Source organism: Mollisia scopiformis (genome assembly GCF_001500285.1).
Source record: "Mollisia scopiformis unplaced genomic scaffold LY89scaffold_21, whole genome shotgun sequence".
NCBI lineage: Eukaryota > Fungi > Ascomycota > Leotiomycetes > Helotiales > Mollisiaceae > Mollisia > Mollisia scopiformis.
This window is the reverse complement of record NW_017263601.1, coordinates 896967-911498: the sequence shown is the minus strand read 5'-3', so window position 1 is coordinate 911498 and position 14532 is coordinate 896967. Positions and strand designations below refer to the sequence as shown.

The following is a 14532-nucleotide window of genomic DNA, read 5'->3' as shown; positions in this document are numbered from 1 at the left end:
ATTTCTGGAGCATGTGTCAGCAGGTGTGCGTCAATTATTGTCAGCTCCTTGGTCATGACTGAATTAATCTTGGCCAGTTCAACTATTCTACCTACCTAGATATTGCTCGAACTTCCAAGCCCAAAGGTACAACACCAGAACGATGTCAAAGCACACTTAGGGGCTTCCATTAAGCGAGTCTTGGTGACCCCGCTCAACCCCGCACAACAGCATGCGCAAGCATGACAGTTGCAAAAATTGGAGAGCACAATCAATGAGCAGCAAGCCCCTAAAGTGAGCCTCGACCTAACAAGGCCCATAAGAAGAGAAGTAAGTGATTCAAGTGCAATAGCTCTGGAACCTCGCTAGGTTGTTCAGGGGAAGTGCCCACAATGCTTAAGCAGAAAGCTCTATTCCTAAGCTCTCAAACCTGAATCGTGCAGCTATTGTCTTCATCAATACATGCTGGACACTTAATAGTAGCTCTTCATAGCTGAGACTTTAATAGAAACCATTGTCTTGATGAAAAGCCGCTAGTCCTAAAGCCGTTACTCAGGTCGGAACGCACGGACCAAGTCGGAGCAGGTCGCGCTTTGTTTCCTGCTGTGAAATTTTGTTTTCTAGACCTGATAACACACAACGATTTCAACGATCCTTTATAGAGATGGGAATACCTACCGATCTTACTGAAGTTGCGATTCGACTGAAAAGTGTCTCCTTAGTCTTACGATCCTCGCTCTCCGGTACATACAATTCTGAACTCGAACTCTTAGACGTCACGATGTCGCGTCCTCCTACCTTGCCAAACACATATCCGCTAGATCGATGGGATACAGGGCTATAACCAGCTTCTTCAACTATCTGATAAGCCTCTTCAGCCACCGACTTATTGGCCTCGACCTTCGTCTCTCTCTATTGTCAGCCCCAGCTCTCAGAACCACCCACCTATCCTCTCCAAAAAGGCAGCAAATCGACTTGATACCCAACGATTCAAATACCCGAAGACGCACACATACTCTACCTATTGAGCGAATATCACCTATACCTTATAGCAACTACCAACACACTGTTGCGAATCTGCTGTTGTACTTGGCTACAATCACCTCGGTATGTCATCTCTGGTCTGATAAGGGGGTACGGAAGATGAGTCTGAACTTCTCGACTTTTGGTGTGCGTCATTACTGCTGTCTATGAATTGCGAACTGCAATTGCCCTTGGTGTGTTTAATTATGGTTTGCTCTGGAGTCTTTGGCGCGCGTGCGCAATACCCGATGATCTTCTCTGGTCACTTTCCACATTGGCTCTAGGAGCTAAGAGCACTGCTCTAACAATGAGAAAGGTTTCCAGTTTTTCAAGTACTCTGTTTGGCGCATCCTCTACATGCAGTGAGTTTTCAGATGTAAAAGCAAGCAACGGAAAACTCCATGTTTCAGACATGTACATGTTCGTGTGGGGAGAAAAGCAATTCTGGCCTCTAAGTTGTCTACATCATGCCTGTATAGTCTATGTCAAGGCTCTTTTCAATCCTGACTGAAAAACAAAAAGTTGAAGTCAACTTATGCAAAGGACTTCTTTATGACGACCAACAAAACATCACCAAGCCCAATATCCGCAAACTCTCTTGTCCGTGCTTCTCCAGAAACTCCAGCTCTCAAGTTCTTTGTGACTATCTTCTCCAAGTTCTTCTCCAAGCCGGTATTCAAGTCTATCCACCTCGTTTTCGCCCCTTCAGCAACTTTTCAATATCTTCTCTCGGGACCCCACGATCTTCCATGAACTCTTGCAAGTTCTCATTGCTGACATTAGGTCTACCCTCTATCCATCGGTCCCATCCTGCATACCATTTCTCCGGATCCTCTCTTCGCTCTTCTTCACGTCGACGTGCATCATTTATACCCGATATAATCGGCGTTTTCTTGAACTTCGGAGCCTCTGCATGGCCTTCATTATCGCTTACCAGATCAGGAATATCACTGTCTTGACATGGTACTTCGTCTTGACCATGTTCAGGTCTTGGAGTGTCTGTCCCTGCCTCGTTCTGATCGCTGCGACTTCCTTCATTGGCATTCTCGGGGACCTCATTCTCTTCATCATTTGCATGGGAGTCTCGTGGTAGTAGTCGAGCGTGCTGTCCACCCTTAGCAGCTGAAGACTCGAATCCCCGACGATTGAAGTTTCGTCCCATGGTGGTTGCCCCTGCTCTTCTCATTCGCGCCTCTGCGGCCTTAACACGTTGCTCTTTCATCGCGGGGGAGTCTGGTGGGTGAAGGCCGTTTTTGGCATCTCCTCCAACCACATACCCAATCGAGGTCTTTCCCCACTTGCGCTGGTTCTCCTTGAACAAAGTCTGAACTCTGTCACCAAGGTCTTGAGCATGTCCAGCTCCTGTAACAACCTGGTATTCCAGATCTGTTACCTCCCCAACTGACCCAACCGGTGCTTGCTCCCAGTCCCCGCAGCTGATGTCACCCATGCTGTCCCAACCTTCAAAACCGTTTCGCCAATTCGTCTCTCTGTATGGATCTTCTTTCGATTCACCTGGACATTCAGTATCACTTGAGCTAGTGTTCACTTGATACTCACTTGCCCTCTTCTCAGGAAGACTGGTCGTTTTTGGATGTTGACAAGTGCTTATCATCAGGCATTTCCGCAACTCCTCGAGTTTGTTATGCATGGTAATCATATAATCATGTGTGGAATGCATCCAATTCCGTACTGCAGATCCTAGATTGTTCATGTTCGATGGAAGTTCAGGCGGATGTTCGAGTGCTTTGATATATTCGGAAATCGTTCTTCCTCTAATGTTGTGTTGGTGATTTGGCTCAACTAACATTCATATTAGCACTTATTCCGGTGCAGGACTGGACATGAGCCAATCTTTCTTGTCGCATAGACTCACCAGTTTCTATGTCTGATAGGATAGCTGCCATTTTGCGTTCACGCCCCTCAGCCTCCTTACCAGACCATTCCTCAGGACGTCGAGTTTCCGGAGTTTCCAACTGCACTTTGAGAGAGCCAACAACACGAGCGACAGCTTCATCGACAACACGGTTTCGTTTGGGACTATCAGATGTCTTCGAATTCTCAGAAGGCTTGCTAGCAACCTTGATGCTTACAGCCGTGCCAGTCTTGGTGATCTTCTGGTCATTCTGGTCGCTCTTCTCTATAGCAGCGCTTCGTTGCTCTCGTTCTCCAATCGATCCAGCCGTCGTACCTGGTCTTTCTCTTCCATCAGGGATCGTTTCTGACCCTTCCAAACCACGAATCGTCTTCTCCCAAGCCAACTGGACCTCCTTCCTACTCCACCACCTCTCAAACTCCTCCTCGGACCCTTCGCTTGAGGTCTTGATTTTATGTTCTGTCTCCCACGCTGTCACCATGATAGCTCTCTTGTTGATCTGCGGGTAGTACTTCTCCTTCGACTTTCGCATTCGTCGCTCAATCTCGGACTGCAGACTCTCATGGATGGCAAGGATCATGTGGATATGGTCCTCTGCCGATGTCCTTGGTGCCGGTTGAGTAACCAGTTTGTCGCGGGGATTGAAGGTCGTGGGGATGTCTCGACCATAGCTTCTGAATGTCCACTCTCCTCCATGAAGTACACCGAATCCTGGGGGCGCTCTTTCTGCTATTGTTCCAGCTGGCTCGCTTGGAATAGGGTTCGACTCCGGTGTATGCACAATAGCTCCATATCCAACTAACTTCTCCCCCAGAGTCTGGTGGACAACATTGCCTCGAACCTTCAGGCCATTGGTATTGGATGCATGAGGTTGTGATGCGCCAACTGAGACACTGGCATTCGTCTTGTGTTTGCTATTCTTATCACCGAGATGACTTTGCTGAGAATGTCTCGCATCGGGTGGAGGTTTGGGAACCATCTTCTGTGGATGATTTAGAAATAGGCAAGTAGGTACCACCAGTGCCTATATAGATGCTGTTGTCCTTTATCTAACATTTGCCTAGGAAATATCTCTCAATGTCCTTTGACTTTCTACAAAACAATCTTGCAAAAAGGGTCTGAAAGAAAAAGAAACTCTGTCTGCGTTTTAAGCTCTGGATGTCACTAGAATCTCAACTGTACCTATCAACTCCAAAAGCGATGCTGGAAAGTGGGATGATGCATTCAATTCTTCAAAGAGCTTGGTCTGACTTTCTATTGTAGTGTCGGGTTAATGCCATCATGGTGTCAAAGTACTTCATCTCTAGTCAAGACTAACGAATTCCAAATATCCTATTGCGAGGTGAGATAATAGCTTACACTCCTCAATGGACATTGGCTAACTTGCTATAGTATCTATTATACTGGATAGTGTGAAATTATCCTGAACCGGGTCAAAGGCTCCACAAGTCCTCCTTCGAGTAGGGGCTTCAGTCCATACTCCTCGAAAGATATCGACTAGCTTGCTTTTCGAGCTTTGGCAACCTCGGACTATTATGGTACTTCCATTCTGGCCCCGACTTATGGGTCCCAAAAGTGCTCTGGCAAGTAGAGACCTCGATTCGCTTTCCCATCCTAACCGACCCGAGCTGACTTATTGTAAAGATATATTTACTATGGTATCAAGATATTTGAGCCCTTGTTGCAGCTATCTGAGCCGTTGCTGTAGCTCGAAAGCTTTGGTACCTGTTGGGACAATGGCCGGAAGCCCTAACTTTGAATGCAGGACGAAGGAGATTCGACTGGCTGTTATCGGTACACCGCTCCTCGCTGTGATTGCTGATTTCCTCCAGTAGGTCTGACGTTGACGAATAGTCAGTTATTGAAGTGTTCGAATGGCAAGATAAGATGGTCCCTACATCTGTGTCGGTTGCGCAGGGCTGGCCGACGACCGAGCCAATATCTTTGTGCTTACCACATGTGGGCATTCCTATGTGCCACATGCGCCACTAGCCAATATTTCTCCGATAAATGTTCAGCGAGCGACAGTGGAGCCCTCAATAAGCATTACTAGGGGTTGAACGGCGCTTCCCTGGCTGGCAATTCAACTGCGGATGATACTTCTTGCTTCGGCACAAAGCTGGATACTGTGGTGGATCTTATCAACAGCTTTGACAAAGATGAGAAGGTCTTGATTGATCTTCATCCAATTTGAAAAGACAGAGTCCAAGCTTAAAGAGGCTCCAGCGGCGGCTAATATCGCGTTGTGAAGAATGGAGAAGAGGCAAGATGGAATACGACAAGAGACAAGAAGCATTCTCGATCGCTGTACTGCGATTTAGATATCGGAAGAATCACGGACCGACTGTGCAAGCTTGGAGAGAAACTCGGTGAAGAAGGTGGCCGATCGGAAGAAAACCTTCTCCGATTGCCGGGAATCCGACTTGTTTTGATTCTGATTTTGAAAATCTTGACTGTGAGTTCTCCGATCAGCGACATCGACATCTTCGAACCACAGCATCTTCTTCGGACTACAGAACCCTCTTCGGACCAGCAATCTCTTCGGAATTCATCACCAGCTTCGTACGGCAGTACATCTTCAGACGATACCAATCTCCTAAGCCAGCAAGAGCTAATTCGAGCACCGACGCGTCACCTTTCGACCGACAATAGACACTCTACATATCTACAATAGTATCAACAGCGACAACAGCGCGAACATGTCCCACGCAGAGAACGTCAAGAAGATCGAAGAGGCTCGTGCCCTTTTGGGCGATGATCTTTACGAGAAGATGCTGGACATCAGCACGGAGTATGTGGGCAATGAGAAGTACAAGGGGGAGATGGTGGTAAGTCTTATTCTTATTGTTCTTCGCTGTGATAGAGCTTCTTCGAGCCATAAGTCGATATAACTGCTAACCTGACAAATAGATCGTCAAGAATAACCGATTCGACACATTGATCAAGCGCTGGGCCGAACATATGGCCCAGGAATTGGAGCCCAATGAAGTTGCTTTCTTCGGCAATCTTACCGTCGATCAGAGGCTTAAATGTTATAAGACATTTGCCTATTTCGCCCGCCTCCCCTTACCACTACTACTACAGCCACGGCAGAAAGATCGACAAGGACTACGGACAATTCACGGAGGAGGATTACGAACGACGGAAGAGAGCCCAGCGACCTTAAGAGCAAGGGAAAGAAGTAAAGACTGGGCTTTGGAGTTTGGGAAGAGCTTGTTTGTCGTCGTCCTACGGGATATTCTTGATCAATTGAAGTGCGGGGCCTACCAAATGCTGACTTCCAGTGACAAAAGTCCTCATCGTACCACCGTGCTTTTCGCCAATTCTTCTCGCAGCTTCCAATGCTCCTTCTACATTCTCCTCAATGACGATATCAGCGTCGGGTTGAACCTTCTTCCAAACCTCTGTATACCCCCCGTGCAATTGGGCCATATCAAAGTCCTTTTCCTCCGTCCTCACTTCTAAATCCTTGTTTTTACGATACGTTGTGAAGATTACGTGCTTAATATATCCTCCCAAAGCTCTAGCCAGACACTCTACCACAGGTCCCCCTTCTCTAACCTTTGTGATCTGGGCGAATATCAGGATGTTGGCTCCAATAGCTGTGTCAGGTTGGGCAGTCTCAATGAACCATTCAGCAGCTTTCGTCAGGCTAATCTCGTTGTGTGCTCCATCCAGATACCAAGTATTCGACCCCTCGACCTCGATCTGGAATCGTCCAGGCCACGACCATTGTTTTATACCCTCGACAATATCCTCATCACTGAGCGGGGAAGGCTCTCCGCGGGTGGTTTGCTCGAGAAAGGCTCTCGCGGCGGAGATGGCTACACTACAATTGGTTCGGAGAATGTCGGGCTTCAGTGGTATCGTGCCTTCCGGGAGGACAGGATCTTGCTTCACGAATTCTAGCGAGACCCCTTTCTCTTCGGCTCGGGCCCGGATCATCGATTTTGCGTCCCCGGCGGACGGCGCGGAGACAGCGCGGGCACCGGGCTTAAAGATTCCGGCTTTGTGCCATGCTACACTCTCCAGGGACGAACCGAGTTGCTGGATATGGTCGAGTCCTAAGGTGGTGATGCAGGTGACGACTGGTTTCTCAATGATGTTTGTTGAGTCGTATTCTCCGCCGTGGTGAGTCTCGATGATTGCTGCGTCTACACCTTCTCGGATGAATGCATGGAGGGCGAATATGAAATACAGTTGGAGGTGTCGCGGTCTTCTGCCCTTGCCTTTAGATAGGATTTCTTCTACCTCGAAGAAATACTGGGCGAATAGGTCTCGCGATATGGGGTGGAAGTTGATTCGTATTCTTTCTTCTGGGTGGATTAGGTGGGGTGAGGTATAGAGTCCGGTCTTTCTAGGGAATCCAGTTCTCCTTCCATGGCTCCGTAGAAATGACTCGATGAACGCACACGTACTCCCTTTGCCCTTGGTTCCAGCTACGTGAACTATGTTCAGTCGATTTATATCCTCAGGCTGGAAATATCAACATCAGTTCTCCAAGGATGCGAGGAATATTTACTGAATGGCCAAGTTCTCTCAACCACTCCTTCATACCAGATATGCTGGGTACTCCAGTCAATTGAGCCTCGCCGTTCAAGGTTGGCTTCGGCCCTGTAGTAAGAGTAGCTGGAACGTTTGATCTCTGTGGCCGTATTCGAGCATTGAGGAGCTCCACTGCTCTCTATCTGGGTCAGATAACTCTCCACTGCGTGGATAAAATCTTACCGTATAACTTTTATCCATTATGGGCATTCTTAGAGCTCGCTCTAATTTCTAGGAATGTCCACTGTCCTTTGTCACGAACATGGAAAGAGAATGGCAGGAGGTGGTTTTATACAGGTGCAATTGGTGTGCGCTTAATCACGCTTAAAGAACTAAACTTAGGGACATCCATTCCTCTCATCGAGTAGCTGAGCGTGGTGTATTTCCATGATCCTCTGACATTGATGCTACATCAGAGGGAATTCAAGCTGCACCACTTCTGACGTTCCAATGCCAAGCCATGTGGCTGAAGATGCGGGAGTGGCGCCCTCTATCCCCGATGCGGAGAGCGGTCAGACTTGCACTTCCGGCAGAATATCCTCTAATTTTACGATGAGGTAAAGAAAACCATTAACCTTATAACACTCCATGGGTTATCGAAGAGAGCGCCTCGAAAAGAGACTACAAAGATGATCCAGGCTGGAGCAACGCTTCTCTCTGGCAAAAGCACTTGTCAAGACCACCACTCACTCGATACAACATCAAAGAGCCACCCCCCTCAGAACGATGAACAGTCCCATTGCCGTTCGGAAATCGTGTATCGTTATAATCGCAATCATAAGGTACCTATGGTGAAGATCTGAGTTCCGTCGTACAGGACAGTATGCTGAAACAGAATAGAGCAAATCTACGACCTCTTTTCGCACCGACAACATGCCCGCAGCCCTTTACGATCCCGGCTCGATTCGAAATATATCCTCCCACTACCTCTCCTTCTTCACTGCCAAAGCAGTCCCCAAGGCTCTTCGCACAAGCTCTGTGCGGCCTATACGTACGAGTGGAGCATTGTTTACAGTGATCGATGACACAAGCTGCCTTGACGCTCTATATCCGAAAGAAGCATCAAGGATAGAAAGACGGATCGGAGAAAGTTCTCAGCATCAGTATCATCCTCATGCAGCTTAAGGCTATCATTTATGGCAGTCCATTCCATGTTCGCGCTGATACATGATTGTTTTATCCACAATGAAGGGCAAAATTCTGGAAGGACCCTCTTCTACACCTTAAGATCTGACATTCTGAGTATGGGTTCTTCGAGGTCCACCGCCGTGAGACTCATCGAGCTGCATGTTCTCTGTACGCAATGCTCCAGTCATTTCCAAAAGTTGCTCCCTCCATGCAGTCCCAACTCTTTTCTCCGGGCATCTTATCTGCGCGCAGCTTGTATGTGAGGAATATTATGCGGCTTACGAAATGCGATGCGGCGCTGCTGCTGAGCCGCATTGAGGTTACACAACCGCATAGTGGGTCACTTTTTGGTAAAAGCCTCAATATTTACAGTTAAGTTGCCACAAAATATGTTTTAAACTGGTCATTTCATTCTAGCGGAGAAGAGAATAGCTCTTCAAGCCTGTGATTTCTTTCCTCTATCCGAAGACTGATAGGCATTGATACTGGAAAGATGAATATCAACTAGCCTCAACGTTGACCATGAATTGCAACGCAATCGAAAGAGAGGATGAGCAGGGTAAGGCGCTGGAACCTTCGAGTTCAAGTCAACCTAGCCTCCAGTCTGCACTGGCACAGAATGCTGTGTATTTGTGAGAAGATACATCAAGACTTCCTCAATGAAAATAGAACATTAGAAGAAGCAGACGTGTTCATTCTTCGAAGTGAGAGGAAGTTGGACATGAACGCGTATTTGATTCTCCATCACCATTGATTTGGCTCCACTTTTTATATCATCCTTTAAGCCTCGGCTTAGGTAGCGCTGACGATCAACACATGGTGAGCTTCTCACGCTCAAACATCTGGACATCTTCCACGATCATCTACCAATTCTCCCCTTCTAACTATAATGACTGGCCCCAAAGAACCGCACTTCAGGGTCATCATCGTCGGCGGAGGCGTCGCTGGCCTAGCAGCATCTATCGGTCTCCGCCAAAAAGGCCACCACGTGACAATCCTTGAAAGCACATCAACTCTCCAAACCCTAGGCGGAAGTCTCTTAATCCCTCCCAGCGCGGCGCGGGTCCTTGATAGCTATGGATTGTGGGACACGTTCAAGGAATCGGAGAATATACCGCCGGGAAATACAACGTATTGGTATCAAGATGGGAAAGTGCTTGAAGAGATCAGCTATGGAGCGATGGAGGGAGCTTTTGGATTTCCGTATGTTAGGTAAAGGTTGAGAAAGGCAATTAGTGTTAATCAGGTCATAGGATTATGGGAACTCCAAGAGCGAGGTATCAGAGGTTGCTTTTTGAAGCTGCGGTGAAGCGGGGCGTTGAGGTTAGACTTTCGTGTCGGATACAGAGCGTGGATGAGGATGCCCCTGCTGTGGTATTGAAGGGTGGCGAAAGAGTTGAGGGTGATCTGATCATTGGTGCTGATGGCGAGTAGTCCAAAAGTTGCCCAAGATGAATAGATATTAATGACAGGGTTTGGCAGGCATCAAGTCCGCTGTTCGCACTACAGTCTTGGGTGGGAAGGACGTCCAACCAATACCAGAGAGTATAGCATACCAATGCAATATCTCAGGAGACGCTATGAGAAGCAATCACTTGACAGCTCCGCTCATGGAAGGAGGAGGTATACACAGTACGTCCAACTTACTTTCCCAAACTACCGCTTCTGTACTTTCTAGTCCTTTTCTTGCGATTCCTTCTGTCTATGATTACTAAATCGAAGACTAACAAAACACCAGGTTGGTACGGTCCAGGAAGTCAAATGATATGCGGCTCAGACAGTGAAAAGTCATCCTATCGAGTAACCCTAATATTCTACCCCTCACCCTCCAACAAAACAGCAGAATCTCTTGACGTCCTAGCCGCCAACTCAAGCAGTTCATACAGAAAAGGTTCCGTAGAATCAATGCGCAATGTCCTGAGAGATTTCGAGCCTCGAGTGCGGAAGTTCGCAGAGTTGACCCAAGCAGAGGATTGTTTTCTCTGGAAGATCGCTCATTTACCTCCTTTGTCGTCGTGGGTTAGTCGGAGCGGGAAGGTGGCACTTCTGGGAGATGCGGCTCATGCTATGGTGCCGCATTTGGGGATGGTAAAACTCTCCTGAAGATCCTTTTCTCCACATGCTCATATCGTGACTAGGGAGCAGCAACAGCAGTCGAAGACGGAGGAATCCTCGCCGAATGTCTCTCTCGCGCTACTTCCGCATCAGATATTCCAGCAGCCCTCAAAGCATACGAACGGATCCGTAAACCACGAGCAGAGCGCATACAAGCCGCTGCTCTTGTGACTGGGAAGTATAAAGCGATGCCTGATGGGCCGGAGCAGGAGAAGCGAGATCGTAAGATGGCGGAGAGGATGGATGTCAGGAATCCGAAATATGAATATTGGAAGGCGGGTGGTGGATTGGAGTGGTTGTATGGATATGATTTTAGGAAAGCTGTGAGTTAGCAGATTTTTCGTTCGAGACTGGGAGAGTGCTGATGTTGAATAGGCGAGGGAGGAACTTGATAAGGTTTTTGGAGTGGAAGTGGAGAGTAGGGCTAAACTGTAGGCCTTACGTGCCAGTTGTTATCACAAAGATATTACAAACTCGAGGACTTCCGTGGCATTCTACAGCCAAGTTTTCGTCTCTTTCTTGAAAGTTGAACCCATACCCCAAAGCTTCGGGAACGCATTACAGTGTACAAACTCCTTGGCCAACGAAATGAAACACAATGATAAGAAGGTCAATTAGATTAACTCCTCTTTCCGTAAGTGGTCATTGGCCTGACCCAAAAAGTCCTCTTCATAAGTCTATTCTGTTATGCATCTGAGCTCATTTATTAAAATACACGAGTGCCTCCCCTTTGGCTTCAACGCGGCCGATCTTTGCGACATCAAGCAAGTGTGTCACCCGAGTCTCCACGCGCAACACGCTCAAAATGCCCCTCGATCCTCTCCATCTGCCATCCATTCTTCACCGCGTTCCCTCCCCTCATCAAAGCATTAACTTCACTCGGATGCACCACATTAAAGATCACCATAACAGCAAACATCAGCACCGAATCAAAAAGATACAGAAATACCTCATGCGACAAAATATAACCATCGAAACCCTGGACATATTCCACCACCCTGAAAATCGATCGAATCATGATAAGCAGACTTGCCACGTATAATGCGATCAGGTGCTTGCGCCAAGGTACATGAGGGCTCTGGGATCGAGGGGTGGGGTTTTTGTGGATGGCGCGATCGAAATGTACGGCGACAATGATGAAGAAGCCGAAGAATAGGAGTTGGATGACTAGGCCGCCGGTGATGATGTGCGACCCGGTTGTGACACTTGATGCTTTTCCCGAGGATTGGATTCCGCCACCTGGATTGTAAGAGTTAGCGATAGTCGGAACAAGGTGCCAACTTATGAAGCAAAGAATGGTGGGACATACCTCCGGCTTGCAGAAGAAAGGACAAGATGTCTCCGGCTACGAAGATCTTTGTAAGCCACCGCTTCTTGATCCAAGAGTGTGCTTCGCCATCAACCAAGAGAATTATTCGACCCAGCTCCATATAGATGCTTGCTGCGAAGAGTGCTGGTGCCACGAGAAGCAGGAGGACTTGGACGATGTAAGGACCCAGAGTCCAGTTCGGTGATTGTTGGGAGGAGACAGCACGTCCGACATATCCAATCCATTCGACTAAGATTTTCCATTAGTATCTGAAAGTAGGTAAGGGTTGGATCATCATACAGAGGCCTCCCACGACGAATGGGATCATGAACCAAATCCGTGTCCGCAAAAGCTGATACGAGTGAAGTGAGGTAGTTGCGATAAACAGGACGATGAAGATTATCGCACCCACCAAGGTGGGATCGTAATGGTAGTATTTGAAATCGGATATCGGCATTTTCGTCTTGCTTGAGAAACAATCGGATCTTATTGCGTATATTCAGAAGCAGTTGCGAGAGCGAGCCAATGAAATAGGGACAAGTGAAATGCTAGACGAAGAGAACGTTAAATTTCTTTCAAGACAAGAAACTTGAGCGAGATGAATAGTTCTTTAAAAGCGTTTTATCGTAGCACTGGCTACTTATGCACTTGTAGGCTCGACGTCGAGGCATATTAAGAGTTCGTATTGTTTGGCGCACGCTTGCCGTCGTTCAGCGTACTCTATTCCTGATTGGATCTAAGCAGGGTCCTCAGCCTCAACGTAACAGATAGGACAGGGCAAAGAACGCTGCTGAGTGGTGGTCAACGGGGCTTGACTTCTAGGCAACGCAAATGCAAAATTCCAAATGAGCGAAATAGTGAAAGATGGATGCGCGTCAAGAAAGTCTCGGTATCGCTATCGTACCCGTCGTACGCTATCCCGAATTATCTCTAGCCGGGGCTGAGCTCATCGTACCGTCCGTACACTATCCCTCTCCCGGCTAGCGTATTATGACGAGGGTAAGCTTCGGTCAGGGGAAACTTCACAATATGCCATAATTCTCATGTCGTACCTACATTTCTCGAATTATTTCTAGAAGGATACTTCATGTGGCATTATTTGTTTTGTCTGCAATTAGCCTGCAAGAGTGTCACACAGAGTCTACCTTGAGCCTTGTCAACCATGCCCTTAAGACGATTTCATACCAAGTCACGGCATGGGTGCTCACAATGCAAATTGGCTCACGTGAAAGTATGTAACCTTCAATCTCGGAACTGATGTCCTTTCGACTAAACATGTAGTGTGACATTACTCGTCCGAAGTGTAGCAGATGTACGAAACTGCAAAAGACCTGCTCGTTTCAAAACCTATACAAAGCTCCGTCAGAATCCTCAGGCTCTTCACCAAACGCGGGCACTTCAATCACAACAATCAATCACCTGTCCGAGACAGACACCCTCTCGTGGGAAGATCTTGATCTCTTCCACCACTACTTAACCGTCACCTGCGAAACACTTGACGATCGAGAAGACGTCCGTCAAATGTGGAAGATCCAGATTCCACAAATGGCTACGAAGCAAAAGTTCCTGATGTATGGCATCTTCAGCATCACCGCCATGCACATCGCGAGTTCCAATCCAGAAAACCAATCTTCATACATCAACAGAGCCATCCGAGATCACAACATCGCTCTCCGAGACTACACTTCCCTGCTTCACAACATCACTCGAGAAAATGCCACAGCACTCTTCGCCTGTGGGTCTCTCATTGCTGTAGTTGCTCTGACTCTAGGGATCTTGCGGCCGCAGCAGGAGTCTACAGGGCCTGTGGAGGAGATCTTGGGGATCTTCAACCTGTTGCGAGGTATACCTTTGGTGGCAGGCAAAATGTGGGCATCCCTTAGAAGCAGCCAGATCGCGCCTCTGTTCGTGCACAGAGACCACGATGGGAGGGAAGTGGATTTAACAGCATCTACGCGCTTGCCAGAGCGTGTCACAAATGCTCTGGCGTTGCTCGAGGAGCGAGCTCAAACATTATCGACCCCAGAGCAAAAAGAGGCGTACATTATAGCTATTCAAGACTTGAAAGAGGCTTTTAATCTTCGATCGGCTGTGAGATACGAAAAGAGCATGTCGTTCAGGTGGCCAGTTACAGTAAATCAAGAGTACGTCGCGCTATTAGGCTTGCGAGAGCCGATGGCCTTAGTGGTTCTAGCTCACTATGCTGTCATGCTGCATGAGATGAGGGATAAGTGGTGGGCGCTCGGATGGGGCAGCCAACTGGTTCATGAAATTTATCAAGTTGTTGATGAAGACTGGAGGGGTTTGATGGCATGGCCGATGAGGGAGATTAGTCCAAACCATGAACACGATTGATAAAGCAGAGTCGATTCTACCTCACCAATACGTCGAACGGCAATGACAATTATCGATGAAAGTCATAGTCTGAGACTTGAGGGGTTCTGAGGGGGAAGCTCTGCTCGTGCTCGACGACGAGCACGAGCAGCAGCGCAACCCATATCCTCATTGTTACACAACAACAAGCATACAGTGAACGCCCTTTTGTAGGGCTATTCAG

The 14532-nt window shown here is 47.8% G+C and overlaps 5 protein-coding genes across 5 annotated transcripts; 2 read left to right on the top strand and 3 right to left on the bottom strand.

Moving 5' to 3' along the window:
- Positions 1 to 1370: 1370 nt before the first annotated feature.
- LY89DRAFT_210584 (uncharacterized protein) lies at positions 1371 to 3072 on the bottom strand. The gene has a single exon (XM_018205866.1). The coding sequence runs from the start codon at positions 2810 to 2812 to the stop codon at positions 1685 to 1687; it is 1128 nt and encodes a 375-aa protein (XP_018066937.1). The 5' UTR covers positions 2813 to 3072; the 3' UTR covers positions 1371 to 1684.
- Positions 3073 to 6100: 3028 nt separating this feature from the next.
- LY89DRAFT_653057 (folylpolyglutamate synthase) lies at positions 6101 to 7830 on the bottom strand. The gene is made up of 3 exons (XM_018212230.1): positions 7607 to 7830; positions 7401 to 7562; positions 6101 to 7354 (listed from the first exon to the last, which is right to left on the bottom strand). Exons 1-3 carry the CDS (start codon positions 7631 to 7633, stop codon positions 6107 to 6109), a joined length of 1437 nt encoding a protein of 478 aa, XP_018066936.1. The 5' UTR covers positions 7634 to 7830; the 3' UTR covers positions 6101 to 6106.
- Positions 7831 to 9440: 1610 nt separating this feature from the next.
- LY89DRAFT_738355 (FAD/NAD(P)-binding domain-containing protein) lies at positions 9441 to 11101 on the top strand (the record flags this gene model as incomplete). Its single annotated transcript, XM_018220363.1, has 6 exons — positions 9441 to 9754; positions 9805 to 9968; positions 10034 to 10183; positions 10290 to 10639; positions 10690 to 10989; positions 11042 to 11101. 6 exons carry the CDS (start codon positions 9441 to 9443, stop codon positions 11099 to 11101), a joined length of 1338 nt encoding a protein of 445 aa, XP_018066935.1.
- Positions 11102 to 11348: 247 nt separating this feature from the next.
- Positions 11349 to 12813, bottom strand: LY89DRAFT_785902 (RTA1-domain-containing protein). Its single transcript, XM_018222932.1, has 3 exons — positions 12276 to 12813; positions 11976 to 12224; positions 11349 to 11905 (listed from the first exon to the last, which is right to left on the bottom strand). Exons 1-3 carry the CDS (start codon positions 12430 to 12432, stop codon positions 11427 to 11429), a joined length of 885 nt encoding a protein of 294 aa, XP_018066934.1. The 5' UTR covers positions 12433 to 12813; the 3' UTR covers positions 11349 to 11426.
- A 324-nt stretch (positions 12814 to 13137) lies between these two features.
- LY89DRAFT_673533 (uncharacterized protein) lies at positions 13138 to 14330 on the top strand (the record flags this gene model as incomplete). The annotated part of the gene is made up of 2 exons (XM_018213368.1): positions 13138 to 13206; positions 13278 to 14330. 2 exons carry the CDS (start codon positions 13138 to 13140, stop codon positions 14328 to 14330), a joined length of 1122 nt encoding a protein of 373 aa, XP_018066933.1.
- Positions 14331 to 14532: the final 202 nt, after the last annotated feature.